The following is a 17543-nucleotide window of genomic DNA, read 5'->3' as shown; positions in this document are numbered from 1 at the left end:
GGCACCTAGCCTGTCCTCCTTGAATTTTCAAATATAATTATAAAGTGGCTCAAAGCTTGCTTTTGCCAATTCATAGAGTAGTATGAGGTAAGTGTCTTCAGGGATTGCTAACTTTGTCTCCTCAAACTTATTCTAGACATACTAAGCCTACGGTTTCTTCCTCTTTGTTACTATAACTGCTAGGCATCTGCTTGCAACCTTTTTATGAAAACTGAAGCAAAAAAGGCATCAGACATTTCAGTCTTTTCTGTGCCATCTGTTACGAGTTTTCTTCCCACATTGAGTAATAGGCCTACATTTTCCTCTCTGACTTGGAACATATGAAACATTTATTTTTGTTTCTGTCCCTGAATAGTTGTGTCTCACTTTGCCTGTGGGTCTGTTTGATTTGTCCCTTACCTTTTCTTTTCTGTTGGAAGTATCAGTGTTTCCATTTCTGTATGAGTCCTTTTTTTGGTTTTCAGGTCCTCGGAGAATTTTTCATGCAGCCTTATTTGGCTGGTTTTGCCTTGTCTTTCCTCTATATGAGGGTAATATGCCATTGTGCCTGTAATGTCACCTGCTTTAGACACTGTTGTACACATTAGCCTTTCCTTATTGATCTTCCCCTTTAACATTCTTCCCTGCAGTATTTGCTGGTTACCTGACTATGTTGCATTATATTTGTTGTATGACAAATAGTCTGTACTTACTTTCCACGATTTTTTTCCCAGCTCTAAAAGAGAGGGTTGTCATTTGCTTTGCCTGTAAAACTTGTTTTCTGGAATTCATCTGATGTACCTTCAGAAGTCTACATTGTAAATGTCCACAGCTGAGGCTCCCTGTGTAGTTCACAGAGAGAAATGGGCAGTCTGAATGTGGAGTTCATTTATATAGATATTTTTAAATATATATATATAATTGATTCCTTAGGACACAAAGAATGTCTGCAAGTGTGTATAGACACACATGTATAAATTTGAATATGTACACACACGCACACAAATATATCACCTTTTTTCTCATGTGTTTTTTTCATTCCTAACCCGTTTCAAAAGTGCAACATGCTGTGTTCTTCTCATTGAGTTTTCTTTATCTCTTGGTCAACTCCTCCTAAGTTTTTCAGATCAGAAGTATCAGTATGTGGGTTGCAGCACCAAAAACAGCTTAAGAAATGGATTCATGCCCTCCTGTGGCCCCACACGACTATTTGTACTTCCGTACTGGAAACATCCTGCCATCTTGGTGATGCTGATGCAAATGCTTCTGTTTCCATGGTCATCCATGTTTAGCAAATCTGTCAGCTGAGCCCCCCCCAAACACAGTAACAATCCTAAACCAGAAGAATTCACACTGCATAATGCACAACTGGAATCTGCAAATGACTTTGCAAGTTGGAGAGAGTGAGATATTCCCTGAACTGCATCATATATGGTCAGCTCTGAATATTATTCCTTTTACTCTACTTTTTGTCCTTCTTTTTATGAAGTTTTCTGCAGTGCCTAACACCACACTGTGGTTCTGATAAAAGGTTGTGGCATCCTGATCATGTTTCTCTAGGTAACAGTTTAACTGCCTAAAATAATTGCTTTTGCGTTTGAGCACTTGAAGGCATTTTCCTCCCCTAGAGAAAGAATTCTGTGCTTCGCAGCCAGCTCCATTTTCACCCATAGGGCACAAGGCTAGCACTTGGAAATGAGTCTGTCTTGGCCTTGGTAATGCTGAAAACTGACTCTGGACCGTATAATAACAATTAATTGGTATTTAATGATGAATTAGCCTTTGTGTTTTGTTTAACAGGGCTTTAAACATCATAGAAGGAATTAATCTATCAACAGGGCGCAAAAATAACTTCAGTGAAGCTGCTCTTGAAAAGCTACTTGATAACAATCTTTCCCAAAAGTACAGCCAGAAGGGATATTTGTCATCAAGTAATATAATTACTGATGGATTCTATGACTGTGGTCAGGTAAGATACTTTAAATAAATTACTGAGAAAGGGTAAAATTTTCTTCTTGATATAGAAAAAGTGAGAGTATTATAGCAAAAGCCAGAATCTGGCCTCTTAAAATACTTTAGATTCTTGTCTTGATGCTTCCAAGCTTATATAATAATTTCTCTTGATTATCTTTCTTCATAGATGAAATCTCATCATCTTCATGCTATGCCCAGTTGTGATCTTCTTCCCAATCTTATGTAGACTGTGCAGACCTAGTTCCTTTACAGATCCTTTCTCAGACCTTACTCTTGGTCTCTTTCCCTGCAGTATACTTAATATTAACCTTACACTGAATGACCTGTGAACTTTTTGTTTGTTTATTTTTGCATAAAGAAGCAAAGGATTCGTATTTTCACCTTGATGATGACCTTTTCTCTCACAAAGTAGTGTTTATGTATAAGAACTGACTCCACTATCATTTGTCAGTGCTGTATTCTGATTAAGTCTGAGAAAGACTTTTCAGAATGCCCAAATAAATTAGAAATATCAATCTTACTAAAAATCAGTGAAATAGCTGCTCCTAAAGCACTTGTTTGGTTTTGAAAATTCCATCCTATGTTGTAAAGACTTAAGAGGCAGGAACATTTTTGGCTTGGATGGGCATACACTTTCCTGGGTGAAAAACTGGTTAGATGGTCGAGTACAAAGAATCACTGTCAATGGAGTTAAATCCAGGTAGTGGCCAGTCACGAGTGATGTCCCCCAGGGCTCAGTACTGGGGCCACTCCTGTTGAACATCTTTATTAATGATCTGAATGAGGGGATAGAGTGCACCCTGAGTAAGTTTGCAGATGACGCAAAGGATAGGCTGGGTGACTGGGCCAAGGCCAATGCCATGAGTTTCAATAAGGCCAAGTGCCAGCTCCTGCACCTGGGCCACAACAACCCCCAGCAGTGCTATAGGTTGGGGAGAAGTGGCTGGGAAGCTGCCAGGCAGAGAGGGACCTGGGAGTGTTAATTGACAGCAGCTTTACATGAGCCAGCAGTGTGCCCGGGTGGCCTTCTAGGACAGGATCAGGAAGAGTGTTGTCATCAGGAGGAGGGAGGTGATCATTCCCCTGTACTCAGCTGTGGTGAGGCTGCACCTCAAATACTGTGTCCAGCTTTGGGCTCCTCTCTATAAGAAGGACATTGAGGTGCTGGACTGGACCCAGAGACAGGCCACCAAGCTAGTAAAGGATTTAGAGCATGCCTCATATGAATGGCTGAGGGGTCTGGGGCTGTTTAGCCTGGAGAAAAGAAGGCTCAGGGGAGATCTTATTGCTCTCTACAAGTACCTGAAAAGAAGTTGTATGGAGGCAGGGAATGGTCTGTTCTTCCTAGTGACAAGCAATAGAAAAAAGAGGAAATGGCCTTAGGTTGCACCAGGGGAGGTTGAGGCTGGATATGAGGAGGGATTTCTGTCCTGAAAGGTTGTCAGACATTGGAATGGGCTGCCCAGGGAGCTGCTGGAGTCACTGTCCCTGGAGGGGTTTAAGAGATGGGTGGATGTTGCACTTAGGAAAATGGTCTAGTGGTTGATAGGACTGGGACAAAGGCTGGACTCGATGATCTTAAAGGTCTCATCCTGCTGAAACAATTCTATTATTTCCTTATTCTGTAGCTGTTTGAAATGACATAGTAACAATCACAGAATCACACACAGAATCACAGAATCTTAAGGGTTGGAAGGGACCTCAAAAGATCATCTAGTCCAACCTCCCTGCCAGAGCAGGACCTCCTAGAGTAGGTCAATTATTTATAAACAAGCTTTTCTACAAAACTTGATGGAGGAAATGCAAATGAAGGAAACTATTTCATGTATTTTTGTCGACTTTGTGAGTTCTTATGTCTGTCTTTTGTTAAAGATTAAGAATTGAAATTTAGATATCTTTCAAATATTTTTCTCCTCTTCTTTAACTGACCAGAACACCTTTTATTCTTATTTTCTTGTAGATAAAACCTGGAGTTAAATTTTTGTCTTTGGAGGAACTGAGTATGCAAGAGCTTACTGACCGTCGGGCCATAATCTTCATTAATGCTAAAGCACAAGAAAAGTTGAGTCATGCTTGATCTACTAGCAGTTATTGCAATAGTTCATCTTTTCCATCAATTTCACTGCTTTCAGTCCAAACTACATAGTATAGATACCTATACACGTATAAAAAATAGATCTATTTCAATCCTAGCACAGTGATTCACATCCTGGAAGGCTAGAGATTTGTATTTTATAAAATAAGAATTTGAAAAATTACTTTTTTTTCCTCTAGACAGAAAAGATTTATTCAATTGAGTTGATATTTTTAGCTTAACCATCAAGACTCATTCATTTAACACCCTTTGATTCCTGACGATGGGACACCCAGTCTTCTATTAGTTAAAAAAAAAGCTTGTCATTTGCCTCAATAATTATGTTATCTAAGCTGAATGTCAACATGTGACAATGAAACCTAGGATTTCATGATGTTCTTGTTATGGACGAGTGCATGGAATTTAAAGCACAATGTCCCAAGAAGCAGGACAAAGCCAAGCATCAAGCTTTCAGGCTTGATAAAGAACCTGTGTCCATTTCTCCTCTGTTTAAGTTGAAGCCAGCCTAACGAATCTTCTTAGATTTAAATGCAGGAAGTTGATATTGGGCTTGTTTAACTGGGAGTCATTTCCTGTAAACAGTGTCACAGATCAAAGAATGCTCTACCAATATTTTGCAAGTCCAAAACCTTCTTCTCTGTCAACACATCACATATTTGGTTTACAGTATCATTAGCTACCCTTTTAAGCTTGTATGTGACACTGTAAAGATGTCTGAGAATATCTATGACAAATTAAACTTCCATGCTCTTTGTTGATCCCTAGAGTCATCTTTATCAGGATTTTGTTTCCTTGACTTTGATACAGTTTCTTGCTTTTGTGCCTTGGCAGCAGCCTTACTCCCCAGTTCTTTTTGTGTCTGTCATTTGGTATTTCTTACTTCATTTTTGATCCCTGAATCAATATCTGGTTTATTAGTGGTTATGTTATTTCTTCCACTTACACTTCTATGAATATCTTTACTGTCCTTTAAAATCAGAACTCTGTTTTCATAGCTTAAGATGCAAATGCTAACTCTGCAAATAACATGCAAAAATATCTTGTTCCATTTCAGTCTTGCAGTAGAGGAGAAGGCACAAGATTCAGCTTATGAACTGGCTGTGTTGTCACCTTCTGTTTCAAGAAAAAGCAGTAAAGAAAGGTATGGTTTTTAAGATTTACTAGTTATCCTACTACTGTTATTGCTCTAACATAAGAAATAGAGTTCTGATCAAAAATAGTGATAGTTTCCTAACAGAGAACAAATCATAGAATCATAGAATGGTAAGGATTGGAAGGGACCTTAGAGATCATCTAGTCCAACCTCACTGCAGAAGCAGGTCCACCTGCTCAAATACAACTTTAAATATGTTTTTGGAGTCTGTCTTTCACCTCCTAATTGCAGTAATCTTCCTTTGCCTATCTTAGTAATTATTTATTCTCCCTCCTCATGCTGTATTGAACATCTCCCATTTATTTGACTTTTTCCTTTCAGTGTCCTTTGTAGGCAGTGAAATACTGTTATTTTACAGCTTGACAGTCAAGATACAGGAAAATTAAGGTAGAAGTTCTTTCTCAATTTAGAAACTAGACCCACAAAAAGTTCCTACACTGCCTACGTGCATCCTTATTTCTACATTAAATTTCTTACAGTGAAATTCAGTAGATGACTAAAAGCTGAGAAGAGCGTGCTCAGAGCTCTCAGTTCTGACAGCAACAAGCCTAAGAATGCCTCACTCTTGCAGGGCTCCCTCTGATCCATACAATTTACTAAGCTCCTGCTGTCCTTCCTGTGGAACTGATGTGGTGGGCATGTCTGCTCATACCACATAGGTCAGAACCTCTAAAGTTGCAGTGGGAAATTAATTTCCTTCTTTTACAGGAAGAGGATTTGAGCTTGTCCCTCCCACCTGCAGACAGCTGATGACAAGACACTTGGGGTTTAGCAGTCTCTTTTTGGTTTGTTATTTTTGAACAGAGTTTTCAACTTCAGTTGTTAGGGCATTTATCTGAGAGAGCAGAGACCAAAGTTCTAGTCCTTGACTTGTTGGCTTTTAATATGAAATACTTAATTCTTAATTTCTTCCTGTGGCAGCAAACTGAACCATGGTCTCCAACCGTGCTTCGTTTAAAATGGCAGCACAATCATGAGCACAACATTGCTTTTCAGGGAAGGCATTGTACATGCCTAATTCCAGGGGAATGTTCAGGATTCCAAAACTGGTCCAAAGAGAGCCTCATTGCCATCAGTGGGGTGCTATCTAGCTCTTAATAGGAATGTGATGTAACCTACAACTCTCCTTGACTTTTCTGTTAGCTTAGTGAACTGACCATTCATCATGCTCGTTTCTGTGGATACCAGTACTGATTTTCTAATTTTCCTTGGTTTATGGTATAGGGGGTCTTGGCCATGCCTCAGGGCTGTGAATTCTAGTCAGTGGTGGCTGGCATTACAAAATCCTAAGTGCTACAAGGTTGGGAAAAAAAGGAGAGAATATGTGTCTGTTGTAGAAACTAAAGTAGTATATTTGCAAATTTTAGCTTGGAGCTCATCCATGAACTGTGATATCCTACTGTCTGTACAGGTATTTTGTTGATAGAGATAATGGTGGATTTCTTAGGCTGCTTATATATTTCTGTGTATTTATGTATGTATCTGTGCCTGAAAGATGAAATCTGCAGTAAGAAAGTCAGGACAAAATTGAAACCTGCTTTGTGATTTCAATAGTTCAATTGTATCTGCAGTGGAGGAAAAGCAAGTTATCTGGACAATGGTGTTCACTCAACAGAAGAAGAACTAAAGAAAAAGGCTTAAGGCATTGCACTTTGAATTATCATATTTATATATCACATATAATACTTTGTAGAACTGACATGCAATTATTTACAGCTAATAGCTACTGACTGTGAAGGGTTGAGGTTCTGACTTTAATCATGACCCAAATTGTGAGATTAATCTATCCAAAAGTTGCTGATTTACAAGGCAGATGTTTACGTTTGTCTAGTTATCCAGACCACTTCTTGAATTCAGTTTGAATCATTTCATAGTAGCTGAAAGGAATCATGTGAATGATATTGTGGAAGGTTCTTGTTTCAGGAGGCAAAAAAGTAGATACTGTTTTGTTTTCAGCTCATTTAGCAAGTCTTCCTGATGCCCATCATGCTCTGGTCATAATCTACCATGCATATGCCACTTTACTCAAAGGGAGCATGAACCCCAGTTATGTTTGTGCTGCTCCAGTGGAAGATTCCTTCATCTCAGAAGGTGCTCTACAGCCGTAGACTACTTTGCATAGACTCAAGCAGCTGCACAGGGCTTAGAGAACTGTTCTGACAAGACAATACATTTGTTTATTACAGAATGAGATGAGGATACCCTTGAATAGTTGCTTTTTAATGCAATTTATATCAATTACACAATAAATGACTGCTCTGTTAGCAACCATAACTCTTTTTGAAAGAAAAAAAAATATCTAGGAAAAAAATAGTATCTGGCTCAATTTCCCATAGTAAACTTGCAGGGATACAAAGACTTATTTCTTCAAGTAGGAAATAATTGCTTTTGAATGTCACGATCAAGTTGTATGATTTATAACCCCATTGTCATTCATTTTGAATCCATGATTCATACATCATCATTATTACTAATTTGTGAGATATATGGGAGTTACTTGAAGGTCAGTAAATGACTCCAAGTCTCAAACATACTTAGTCTTTTACCTACACGTTTTTTTCCTTTGATCACATGTTTCTGTTCATCATTATTTTTGCAGAGTACTACTGAACACAGCTTAAAGCTATTGTTTTGAAAAAGTGATACTACTTTATATAAACCATAGTTGAAAGCTAAAAGAAAGGCCAGTTGTAATTGTCTGCAGGAAATGTTTGAATTACATCTAGAAGAAGTGCCTAGTTGATAGTTTGACATGTATTTGCATAGACAGATAGCAACATTTTGGATCAAACAGTCGCATATCTGATATACACATTGACTGGGCTAGAAGATATTTAATGTAGACTGATAAATGTGCATTTATTGCATGCTATGTTGTGGAAATACTTTTCAAAGCTCATTTACTCCGTTTCTGAAGACAGCCAAGGCATTAAGCTATGCAAAAAAAAGGAGGGAAAACATAGGTGTCATGGCTGTCTTTCAGTGGCAGGATATTGCATTGGCTGCCTTCCTCCTCACACTGGAAACTATTAACTGCCATGAGTTCTCTTTTGCAATATTCCTCTGCATTCATAGCAACTATGTCTCATGAGCAATAAGACAGCTTTGGGAAAGGGGAGTGATTTTTTTTCTGACTTCATAATTTCCACTGGTAAATCAATTTGAGATTAAAAAAAAGGACATGAAGAAGGTACTAGAAGTCTACTGTAATGGTTACAGTGGGTTTTTTATAGCACTGAGCTGTAAGATTGCACCTCCACTGTTCCTTATGAGGCAAGTAATAGACAGATGTGATGAAGACAAACTTAAAGCAGCCATTCCATCAAGGAACAGAACATAGTCATACCAGAGAGAAAAAACCAGCAGCAAAAAAACCAAACAAATCACTGCCCAAACCAATCCCTCTCAAGTGTTTTCTTTCTGAAAACTAGAAAGAAGGAGAATAAAAGTGATTCAAAAGCCATTTGAGTAGATAGGAATAAGGAACAAATTTTCCTGCTGTAGCACTGTAATTTAGAGGTGCACTTTTCTTTGGGGGGGAAAAAAACACTGAGAGAATAGAAGGGAAGAGCAGGGAACAAAGAGAGAAAATGGCCAAGGAACAAGGATTAAACCATTGGTAGGAGCTGTTGTTTTGAAAACCTGCTAAGTCAGACACAAGAGAGATGAGAATAATTCTTTTTTTTATACAAGGTATTCTTAAACATAATGTATAAGTGTATAAATAGAAACGTAGGTAGCTATTTAATCTAGCATTATAAGGTTCCCTGACTATAGTTAGATAGAGTCAAATTTGATAAAGGGAGCTGTTTGCCTGCTTTTTTCAAGTATGAGTGTAATTAATAACCAAAACCGTTTATTTAAGAGGGTGGTGAGTTTTCTGTAATTTTAAGATTAAATCTTAATTGGTTAGCCTTCTGAAATAATATGCTTTATGAAACCTATGAAAAGGGCTTTTTGTGAGTATGGTAAATCTCAATAGGTAAAAGTTTGCGAAGTACTCTAGACTGCTGATAATGGTACATGCCCTTCTGCTTTGTCCAATGCCTTCCATCTTGAGAGTACTGTTCATTGTGAAAATTTTAAGAATAATTTGAAGAGCATACAGTAATTATAGTGTGCCCTGGAGCCATGTACCCTAGTGGTCCCCTATTTCTTTTATTTTCCCCACACAAGAATGCCTGAAGTGGTAAGGATTCAAAAAAAGTAAACCAGAAAGGTTAAATAACGGCAAAAAATTGTCTTAATTCATAGTAGAATTATTCAGCACCTATGTCAAAAAAAGACACAATGTTTACAAAACACAAGCTCCATGTGTTCTCACAAATAAAAAATCCTGAACTGCCTGATTGTATAGATCTTAATGATAACTCTGATAATATACCTATTTTATAGCTGCCACATAACTCATGAAATCCATAGTATTCGATCTAAGACAAATAAGCATTTCATTTACACTTCCACTTAGGTGCTTGTGATGCCTGTTCAGGATCACAGTCATTTTTCAAATCCTGAGCATTAGTGACATATGTAGTATGTACAATGAAACAACATCAGCAAAAACACAGGCTTTTTGGAAAATCTTCATCTGACAAGCCATCTTGTAGTTTACATATTGCTTGAAGTACATGGACTTGCAACTATAGAGACTGCTACTTGGCGTGTCCTGTCAAGATTGCAACTATACTCTTGATACCATTTGTTCCTTTATTTGAAGTGCAGACTTCTGTCAAGTAAATACTCATTGGAGTTTGTGGTTTTTATTTCATATCCATATGGAAACAAATCGTGGCTGCCTAAAAATTTTTTTCAATGTGTATGTAGGTGTGTTATCTCCTAGACAACCTGTATCTGGAAAGACATATCAGAGCCACGGACAAAAGTAAAATAAGACTTTACAGCAATATTAATCTGCAACTAGTGACACTTGGTTCCTAACCATTTTCTGAGGGCATGTTTCAAGTGTTCTCTACAGCTTTGTAGATTTTGGAGTGCTCATTTATCCAGGGAAAAGATTCCTCCTACCTTCACCCCACTCCCATGTAAATTTGTCTAAAATGTCCTGTTGGAGACTACTGTATTCAAATTTGGACTTTAGAGATTACAATATTATAAATAAGTGTGTGTTGTTTTCTATGTAAGGAAAGGGAAGGGGAAAAAAGAAGAGGAAAAATCAAAAGAAGTTATTCAGATCACATCTAAAATCCAGGCTGAAATAAATCTAGAAAATTCACATTGGCAACCACCAGCTGACTTCATTTTACTGGATTACATTAATGATGCTTCCAGAACAATTCTACCACTAACTACTAACCGGGAACAGGTTGTAACTCTTGCACAGTGAGTACCAAATTAAATTTCTATAAATAAGACAAATAAGTTGAATTGTTAAAATAATTGTTTTCTCATCCATGGGCATCTTTTCCAAATTTGTTATTTTTCCCATCCTTAATTGGAATCCAAATCACTTTTGGCCCAGAATTTTGACATAATTTTAGATTTTAAGCTTCTTGTTTCAAATTCTGTTGTAATTGGGTTTGGGTTTGGGGTTTGGTATTTAATAAAATAACACCTGCAACAAAAGGGTGTAACTTTTTCATTTTGAAAATATTAATATGGACAATTTCATGTTTTTTCCCATTAATATATCTGTACTGGTCATTTTCAATGAACACATCAGCTGCCTATGGCATCTCTATCATTGAGGAGCTGTTGTTGTGGAGCCTCAATTCACAACCTAAACCTCTAACCCAATAGCTGAGACTGTTGCAACTTACATGTATCTTGTCTTTCTTCTACCGTCTTTCTTACCTAGTTGGTTTGGGAACCACTCAGGACAGGAACTCTCTTGTATTATGTTTTCCTGTAGAGCCAAAAGGATGAAACATTTTTCTCAGGCAGTTTTTAGGCGCTATTGTAATTAATATCCTGATGATTTAATAGTGCCGGCATATTGCAATGGTGCGTGTACAGACTGTTGTTGTCAATGTGTGATTCATTAGTTACACCGACTACTCAGCCTGGGCACCAATCACTGTCATCTCCAAGCAGTGTGTCTGCTTTCATTTTCTCCTTAATTTAACCTTTACTACCTTAGCAGTTTCCTGGCTGACTCCTGAACCTGGAGAGTTTGGCGTCAGATCCCACTGAGTCTCACAAAACTTGTTCTACCCACTCTCATTTTCAATGCAGTGGTCTAATATGATACAAAGAATGACTTTCTGTTGATTGCAAAATTTGACAGGATAGATATACATCCTTAACTATCCAGCTGTGTATAAATCATGCTGCCTTCCTCAAGGTGGAATCCATAAAATGCTCTTTCAAATCCACTCTTCAAACACACCAATGAAATACTTGCAGACACACAACGCAGTGAAACAATGAGGGGAAATTTAAGTAGGATGTTTTCTGTGAGGATTTTTATGTGTAGGTTGCATCTGAAGCATCTGCCTGAATAGCGTGTGTTGAATAGGAAGGGGAGGAGGAGGCAGCTGCAGCAGCCCTCGGCAGCCTGGCAGCTCGAGCAGAGTTCCTGCTGTGCTCCCTGGGGAGGAAGCCAGGGGGATGAGGAGCAGGCGATAGTGCTGTTCTGGCTCCTGTTACACAAACGCAGCTCATTGTTGTGCACATGTGGGAGTGCCTGTGGGATCAAAAAGCTTTGCTCTCTTTACTGAGGGCTGTCAGGAGACAGCAACAAGGAATTCTCTGGAGCCCCCATCTTCTTTATGTTCACCCATTAATTCCCTACTTGAAGACACCATCTCTAGCCAGTTTGGTGGTAACTCACTGTGCCCATGCTGTTGCAACCAGCACCTCCTCAGGTCATAGGTTTTGAGAAATGAGGCCTCTGAGGTTGCCTTGCACATCCTGTGCAGATAGAACCTGTTCACAGTTACTTCAGAGGAGGTAATACGGATTTTAGCTCCATGTCTGAAGCAGTGGCTTGTGATTCCCATGGCAGCTCTGCAATACCTTGTCCAGAATGAGAGCCCTCAATAACAGTTGTGCTGTGGTTGGGGGTACTGTGAGGAACAAGGGGCTTTAGGTACAGGAGCCATGTCTAAGGGAGATGATGGTGTATACATGAGGAGGTAGGGACTCAAAAATTAGGTCTTGATCCAGTGTGTGCAACAGTCACACAAAAGGCATGGTTTTGGCAGCATTTGCACAGATTGCAAGTTCTGATCTTTTTCTTTGACTGAGACATTATTTCTAATGGATAAATACACACCTCTCACCACACAAATACTGGCTTCCATGTAAGAAAGCAGATATAGAAGTTCAAATGCCCTTTACGGATATAGTTGCTTTCCTATGTTGGGACCACTACCTATGGCTTTATTTGTGTCATATATATTCTCATGCCTTTATTAGTGTTACAAGTGGGGGAGGGATGGAATATTGTAACCCATAGCTCACATAATCTGTTAGCTGTGAAGATGAACACTAGCTTCTGAGCCACTTCCTCAGTAATTACACTGTTATTGATGATTTTCTGTGAGAACTTTGTGCCTATAGTAGACCCCTGCAGAGTCTCTGCTGACCACTGTTGCACCTTGGGTTTAGGTCTGTAATAAATGTCAATGACCTGAGTTATCATTATCTGTATTTAACAGTGAGCATATCTAAAATACCAGATACTGAATGTAAAACTAGGCAAACAGAGCAAAAGTATTAAAGTCTTATATGCCATTGCCTTATTGCTTATATACATTTTGGTTTGCTACACTTTTGTGATAAATACAAGAGGAATTGTAGATGTAATGGATCCTGGTATACATTGGAACAGGTTTGTTGCAGAGAAGATGGGTGGCCCGATTGAAAGAGACAAACTACATGACTTCAGCTGGGAACTTCACATAAGTGAAATAGAATTTGAGCTGAAATGCAATGTTGTGCCTATTGGGAAAGTCAAAAAAGGGACGTTCTGCCACAGGGCTTTACTTTTCAAGGTATGTTAACATTTTTTTGCAGCGTAACATATTGATGTTGAATGGATATTATAAACTAAAGTATACTTGCATCAGCAAAGTATAATATTAATATTTATGTTAAATCTTTTGTATAAGCTGAAGTCATTTTTCACTGGCAGAGTTGGTTTCCCAGTGAATGAAAGCCAGCATTGCTTCTTTTTGTAAACATTCTTGTTGTCATTAAATTGTCTTAAGTGATATCAGCAGAATACTTGATAAATGGCAAAAAGCCAAAATATTTGATTGAGAGTCAAAACATTTTACATTTTCTGTAAACTGTAAAATATTAAATCTTGCAGCTTCCTTTTTCTCCATGCTGCAAATGTAAACTTGTTGGGACAATTTTTATTCAATATCTATCCAGTATTCTGTGATAGTACATAATAGCTTTTGTGTTCTAGTTTCTTAGACTGGGAAGATTAATTTCTTTTGTCTTCATGTGAAGACATGCTGGTACTGCTTGCTTATCTGTCCCCTCCTTTTTCTTTGGTGGTTGGGTAGCTGGACTTTTCTTCTTCTTTGAAGGAAATGAAAAGCGAAGTGTGGGACTAGTGTGGGACTTAAGCAGGAAAGACTGAAGAAATAGTACACAGGAAAAAGAGTACAATCCTGAATTTATTGTATCCATGGGGAGAGAAAGTTCCAAACATATCTTATGGAGGTCTGAGGACATAAATTGTTCCAAAGCAGCACTGATATTCACATATCCTCTACTATCCTAAGAAATCTTTGTAGGGACGATTCATCTCTCTTAAAGCCACTGCAGTCTAACAAATAGATATTCTTGTCTATTTGTAACAAGCTAAAAATCTTTCAGGTTTTTATTCTGTCCCAGCAGATGCATTCTGAGAAAGCAGTTTTGTAGCTGGAAGCCATTATATGTCTGTCAGTGGCAGTGCAGCACAAAGGCAGGTGTTTCATCTAGCAGACGCTTTCCTTATATATCACTGCTTCCCACATTTGTGGGGCTGAAAAGCAACAGTGTGCTCCAGAATGAAGCAGCAGTACTAACCTTATGCTGATAAAAGTATTGCATTTTCACACTCAATATATCATATTGTCTATATGTGTGCAATGTACCTCTACCTCATGGCTTGAATAGACAATTCTGCAAAGCGTTATTCAGAAATGAGTTTTCCAACTAGGAGAAAGTTAGATGCTGTGGGTGTTGCACTTAGTTGAGATCTGAAGGACTGGATCTGAAGGACTGGCTGATAAACAAATGTATCAGTGTCTGAAAAGAGTTCAATAGTTTTCATGTTATGCATAGAACATGGTAGAAATAGCATTTAAAAGCCTATACTTTGCTTTCTAAGCAGAAATATCAATAAAGATTTTCAGTTTGGAACACTAGAGATTTACAAAGTCTGTTTCAAGAAAGCTCTTGGCCTTGAGGGTATCTGTTTTCCTTTTAAGCATGTCTTGGCCTTGCTGAATATTACAGAAGCTACATGTATGAACTGTAATTAACTCCTTTTTCTTTCCTTTTTAGGTGATAGCAGACAGAATTGGCATTGGCTGTAGTTTAGTTCGTGGCGAGTATAACAGAGCGTGGAATGAAGTGGAACTGGTTGATGACTCTCCTCAAGGAATTGCTGGGCTTCTGCTTCCTCCTCAAGAGTATATTGTAGACCTAATGTTTGAGCCAGGCTTTTTGATAAAACAGGGAAGTGCAGAGGCAGATCAGTACAAACGTATTTAATCATCCTGACAAATTTCAACAAAAGAACTTCTAATAATGTTTGCAGTGTGCATATTTTTGAAGGAGTTTCAGGTCCAGCTATCAAAAAGAAGCATATTTGGTGTATTGTCCTAAGAGTTTAGTTAAACATTTTAGGTATCCTCTTTCAATGCTTAGAAATTTTGTTACTATTTTGGTACTATTTTAGGACTCAACTGTAAAACTACAGATTAAAAGTTGGTAGATGAAGAATTTTTGGTATGTGGTAATGTTATAAAACTTATTAAATAAGCTTAAATTATTTCCAAAAGGTAGTATATTCTCCTTTTTTATGTTCCTTCAACTCCTATGCATGTTTATAGGAATTATATGCCCATGTAGGAAGAAATTGTAACCTGGTGAAATAATGTCACCTAAAAACAACTAGGCAGTTTTATGTATGAAATAACCCAAGAGCAGAGAATTAGAAAAGCTAGGGTAACAGTATACTTTCAGGCTCTGTAGGAAACATGTCTATTTCTTGGAACTTGACAGAGTTAATAAGTACAGATAACAACATAATCTAGATGAAACTAAATATATTGTTGATCCTGGCATAGGGAAGATAGATGATTGATAACTTATTGCTTGCAATCTCCATTTAATTTCTTTGTTCTTCACTTGAAGATAAAATGAGCTCTGAGAAGACAACAGATGTTGAGAGAGAGTTTGTGTTCTTTACAGCCTTGGGTAGTGTGGTGTTGCTGAAGTGTGGTGGGGCATCTAAGAGAGGTAAAACACTGGCTAGAACACGCCAGTAAATGCTTTCTGTTGAAGCTGTCAGGAATGTACAGCTAATGGAGTAATTCAGAGCACCACCATCAAGTGAGTTGGCTGTGGAAAACTGGGAAAAAGTCTTGTATACAAGTTGGGCCAATGCAGACAACATTGTGCAAAACTGAATTTCAGAAGACCAGAGCACCAACAACAAAGCATTACTTCCTGCACACCAAAAACATGGTAAAAAAAATATATGGGTCTGTGTTCTTTTAGTTTTTTAAAGTTTGTAAAAGCACAGATGATTTTATAGTCCACTTTGGTTTGAGGCTTACGTTGGTGGCATTCATTACTGCTTATCAGCATGATCCCACTACTCCCTCTCCTCCCTACTCTGACATGCAGCATGATTTTCTGGTGGCCCTTTGGGGAATATTTTCTCTTTCTGTTGTAAATTCACTTAAATGGCCTCATGTTCATGTGTTTTCCCTTATGTTCAGCAGTGATCTAGACATCAGAATGAAAGGGAATACTGGAAACAAAATACATTATATGCTAGCAGGACTGAGTGGAAGGTGAGGATCTGTTTCTTACTACGTAGCAGGTAGGGCACTGATGAAAAGTGGTATGCTCTCACTGGCAGGCATGGTTGGGTACAGAAACCTACAACTTTGAAAGTGCAGTAAATGAAGGTAATGAAAGTAAATGGAATTTTAAAAAAGGCATTATTTTCCTGCTTGCTATCATTTTGTGTCATTTTCCTACATTGGAATTTCACTATAATAACCATAACCATAATGTTAAAGTGTGACCTTCTTCCTGAGGAAGTCTTGAAAAACAAAGCAATTTCTGTTGTTTCTAATAAAATAAATATTAAAAAAAAGATAAAATGGAAGGGTTTCAAAATAAAAATGTAGAAACTATTCTAGACATAGAAGCTTGCTTTGCATAAAGTGATCAGCTAAAAAAAAATCAATAAATACTACACAATCCTGTATAAAGCAGACTTTTTTGATCCAAAACTGTTGAATGAGATTTGGTTTATCTCTTTTACATTTTTTAGCTTGGTATTAACTGAGTTCTATCACTTCAAATTTGTAATGCACTTGAGAGTCAGAAATAAGACATAGGTAGAATATAAACACTTAAATGCCAAATTGTTACTTTGAAAACTGCAGTTTAGTTGTCAAATAAGTCAAAAGATGCCACACTTTTTAATGTAATTCTTCCCATGGGCCCTGGTGAAGGATCCCCCCAGCCTTTACAAGAGTAACCCAGGTCGCTCTCATTCCAGATCTGGATCAAAAATCAAAATGTTGGGAAGTTTCCGTAGGGCTCAGCGGGGTGGATATTCCCACAACATGCCCAGCATATACCATTTGGCTTGGGCCATGCCTGAGTGATCACCTACCTTCTTTTAAGGAGCAGATGGGGAAAGACCTCAGATATCCTTTTACATTATCGTTCAATAAGCAGATGAGTCACTCAGGACACAGAAGGAATCCATTCCTAAGAATGAACAAAACAGGCTGTGGGTACCTAATTGCCAGAATATATTCTAGCCACTATGCATGCTTTATCCTTCATTTTGAAGTTCTACTATCATGTAGAAAAGAATGCAGGATTCATAGTCTATAGAAACAAAAATGTTAAACAACCTCTTCAGCCTAATATTAGGGGTAGCAGTCAGGTTTTCCCTTTTGGAAAAGAGTGTCTGGGTCTCCAGTGCCCACTGGACAGAAATGTTCTTACGATTTACTGCATGTCTGCTGGAAAATGTAGAAACTGTGCTCTATTTAAAGCAACACCTTCCTAGTTAGGTGCTCTCCTGCAAGGTGAAAAGCTGTCTTAAGCAAAGGTAGGAAGTGAAACAGGGTTCATTACTCCATAGCTGTAAGCACTGGCCAATTTCACAACAGTAAGCATCAC

At 38.1% G+C, this 17543-nt stretch overlaps 1 protein-coding gene across 2 annotated transcripts in view; it reads left to right on the top strand.

Annotated features, from left to right (window-relative positions):
* ARMC3 (armadillo repeat containing 3) overlaps positions 1-16120 on the top strand; it is a 48744-nt gene extending 32624 nt beyond the window's left edge. Inside the window, exons 12-19 of one of the 2 annotated variants that reach the window (XM_061996869.1) lie at positions 1780-1948; positions 3914-4014; positions 5103-5189; positions 5362-5367; positions 10344-10541; positions 12994-13156; positions 14670-14804; positions 16118-16120. In XM_061996869.1, coding sequence (XP_061852853.1) covers positions 1780-1948; positions 3914-4014; positions 5103-5189; positions 5362-5367; positions 10344-10541; positions 12994-13156; positions 14670-14804; positions 16118-16120 — 862 coding nt within the window. Of the gene's footprint in view, positions 1-1779; positions 1949-3913; positions 4015-5102; positions 5195-5361; positions 5368-10321; positions 10542-12993; positions 13157-14669; positions 14880-16117 lie in introns of those variants that run through there. The other variant, XM_061996867.1, reaches the window with a different exon arrangement.
* Positions 16121-17543: the final 1423 nt, after the last annotated feature.

Source organism: Colius striatus, chromosome 5, assembly GCF_028858725.1.
Source record: "Colius striatus isolate bColStr4 chromosome 5, bColStr4.1.hap1, whole genome shotgun sequence".
In the NCBI taxonomy this organism is placed as follows: Eukaryota; Metazoa; Chordata; class Aves; order Coliiformes; family Coliidae; genus Colius; species Colius striatus.
Note: the sequence above shows the minus strand (reverse complement) of the source record. Positions and strands in the feature narration are given on the sequence as shown.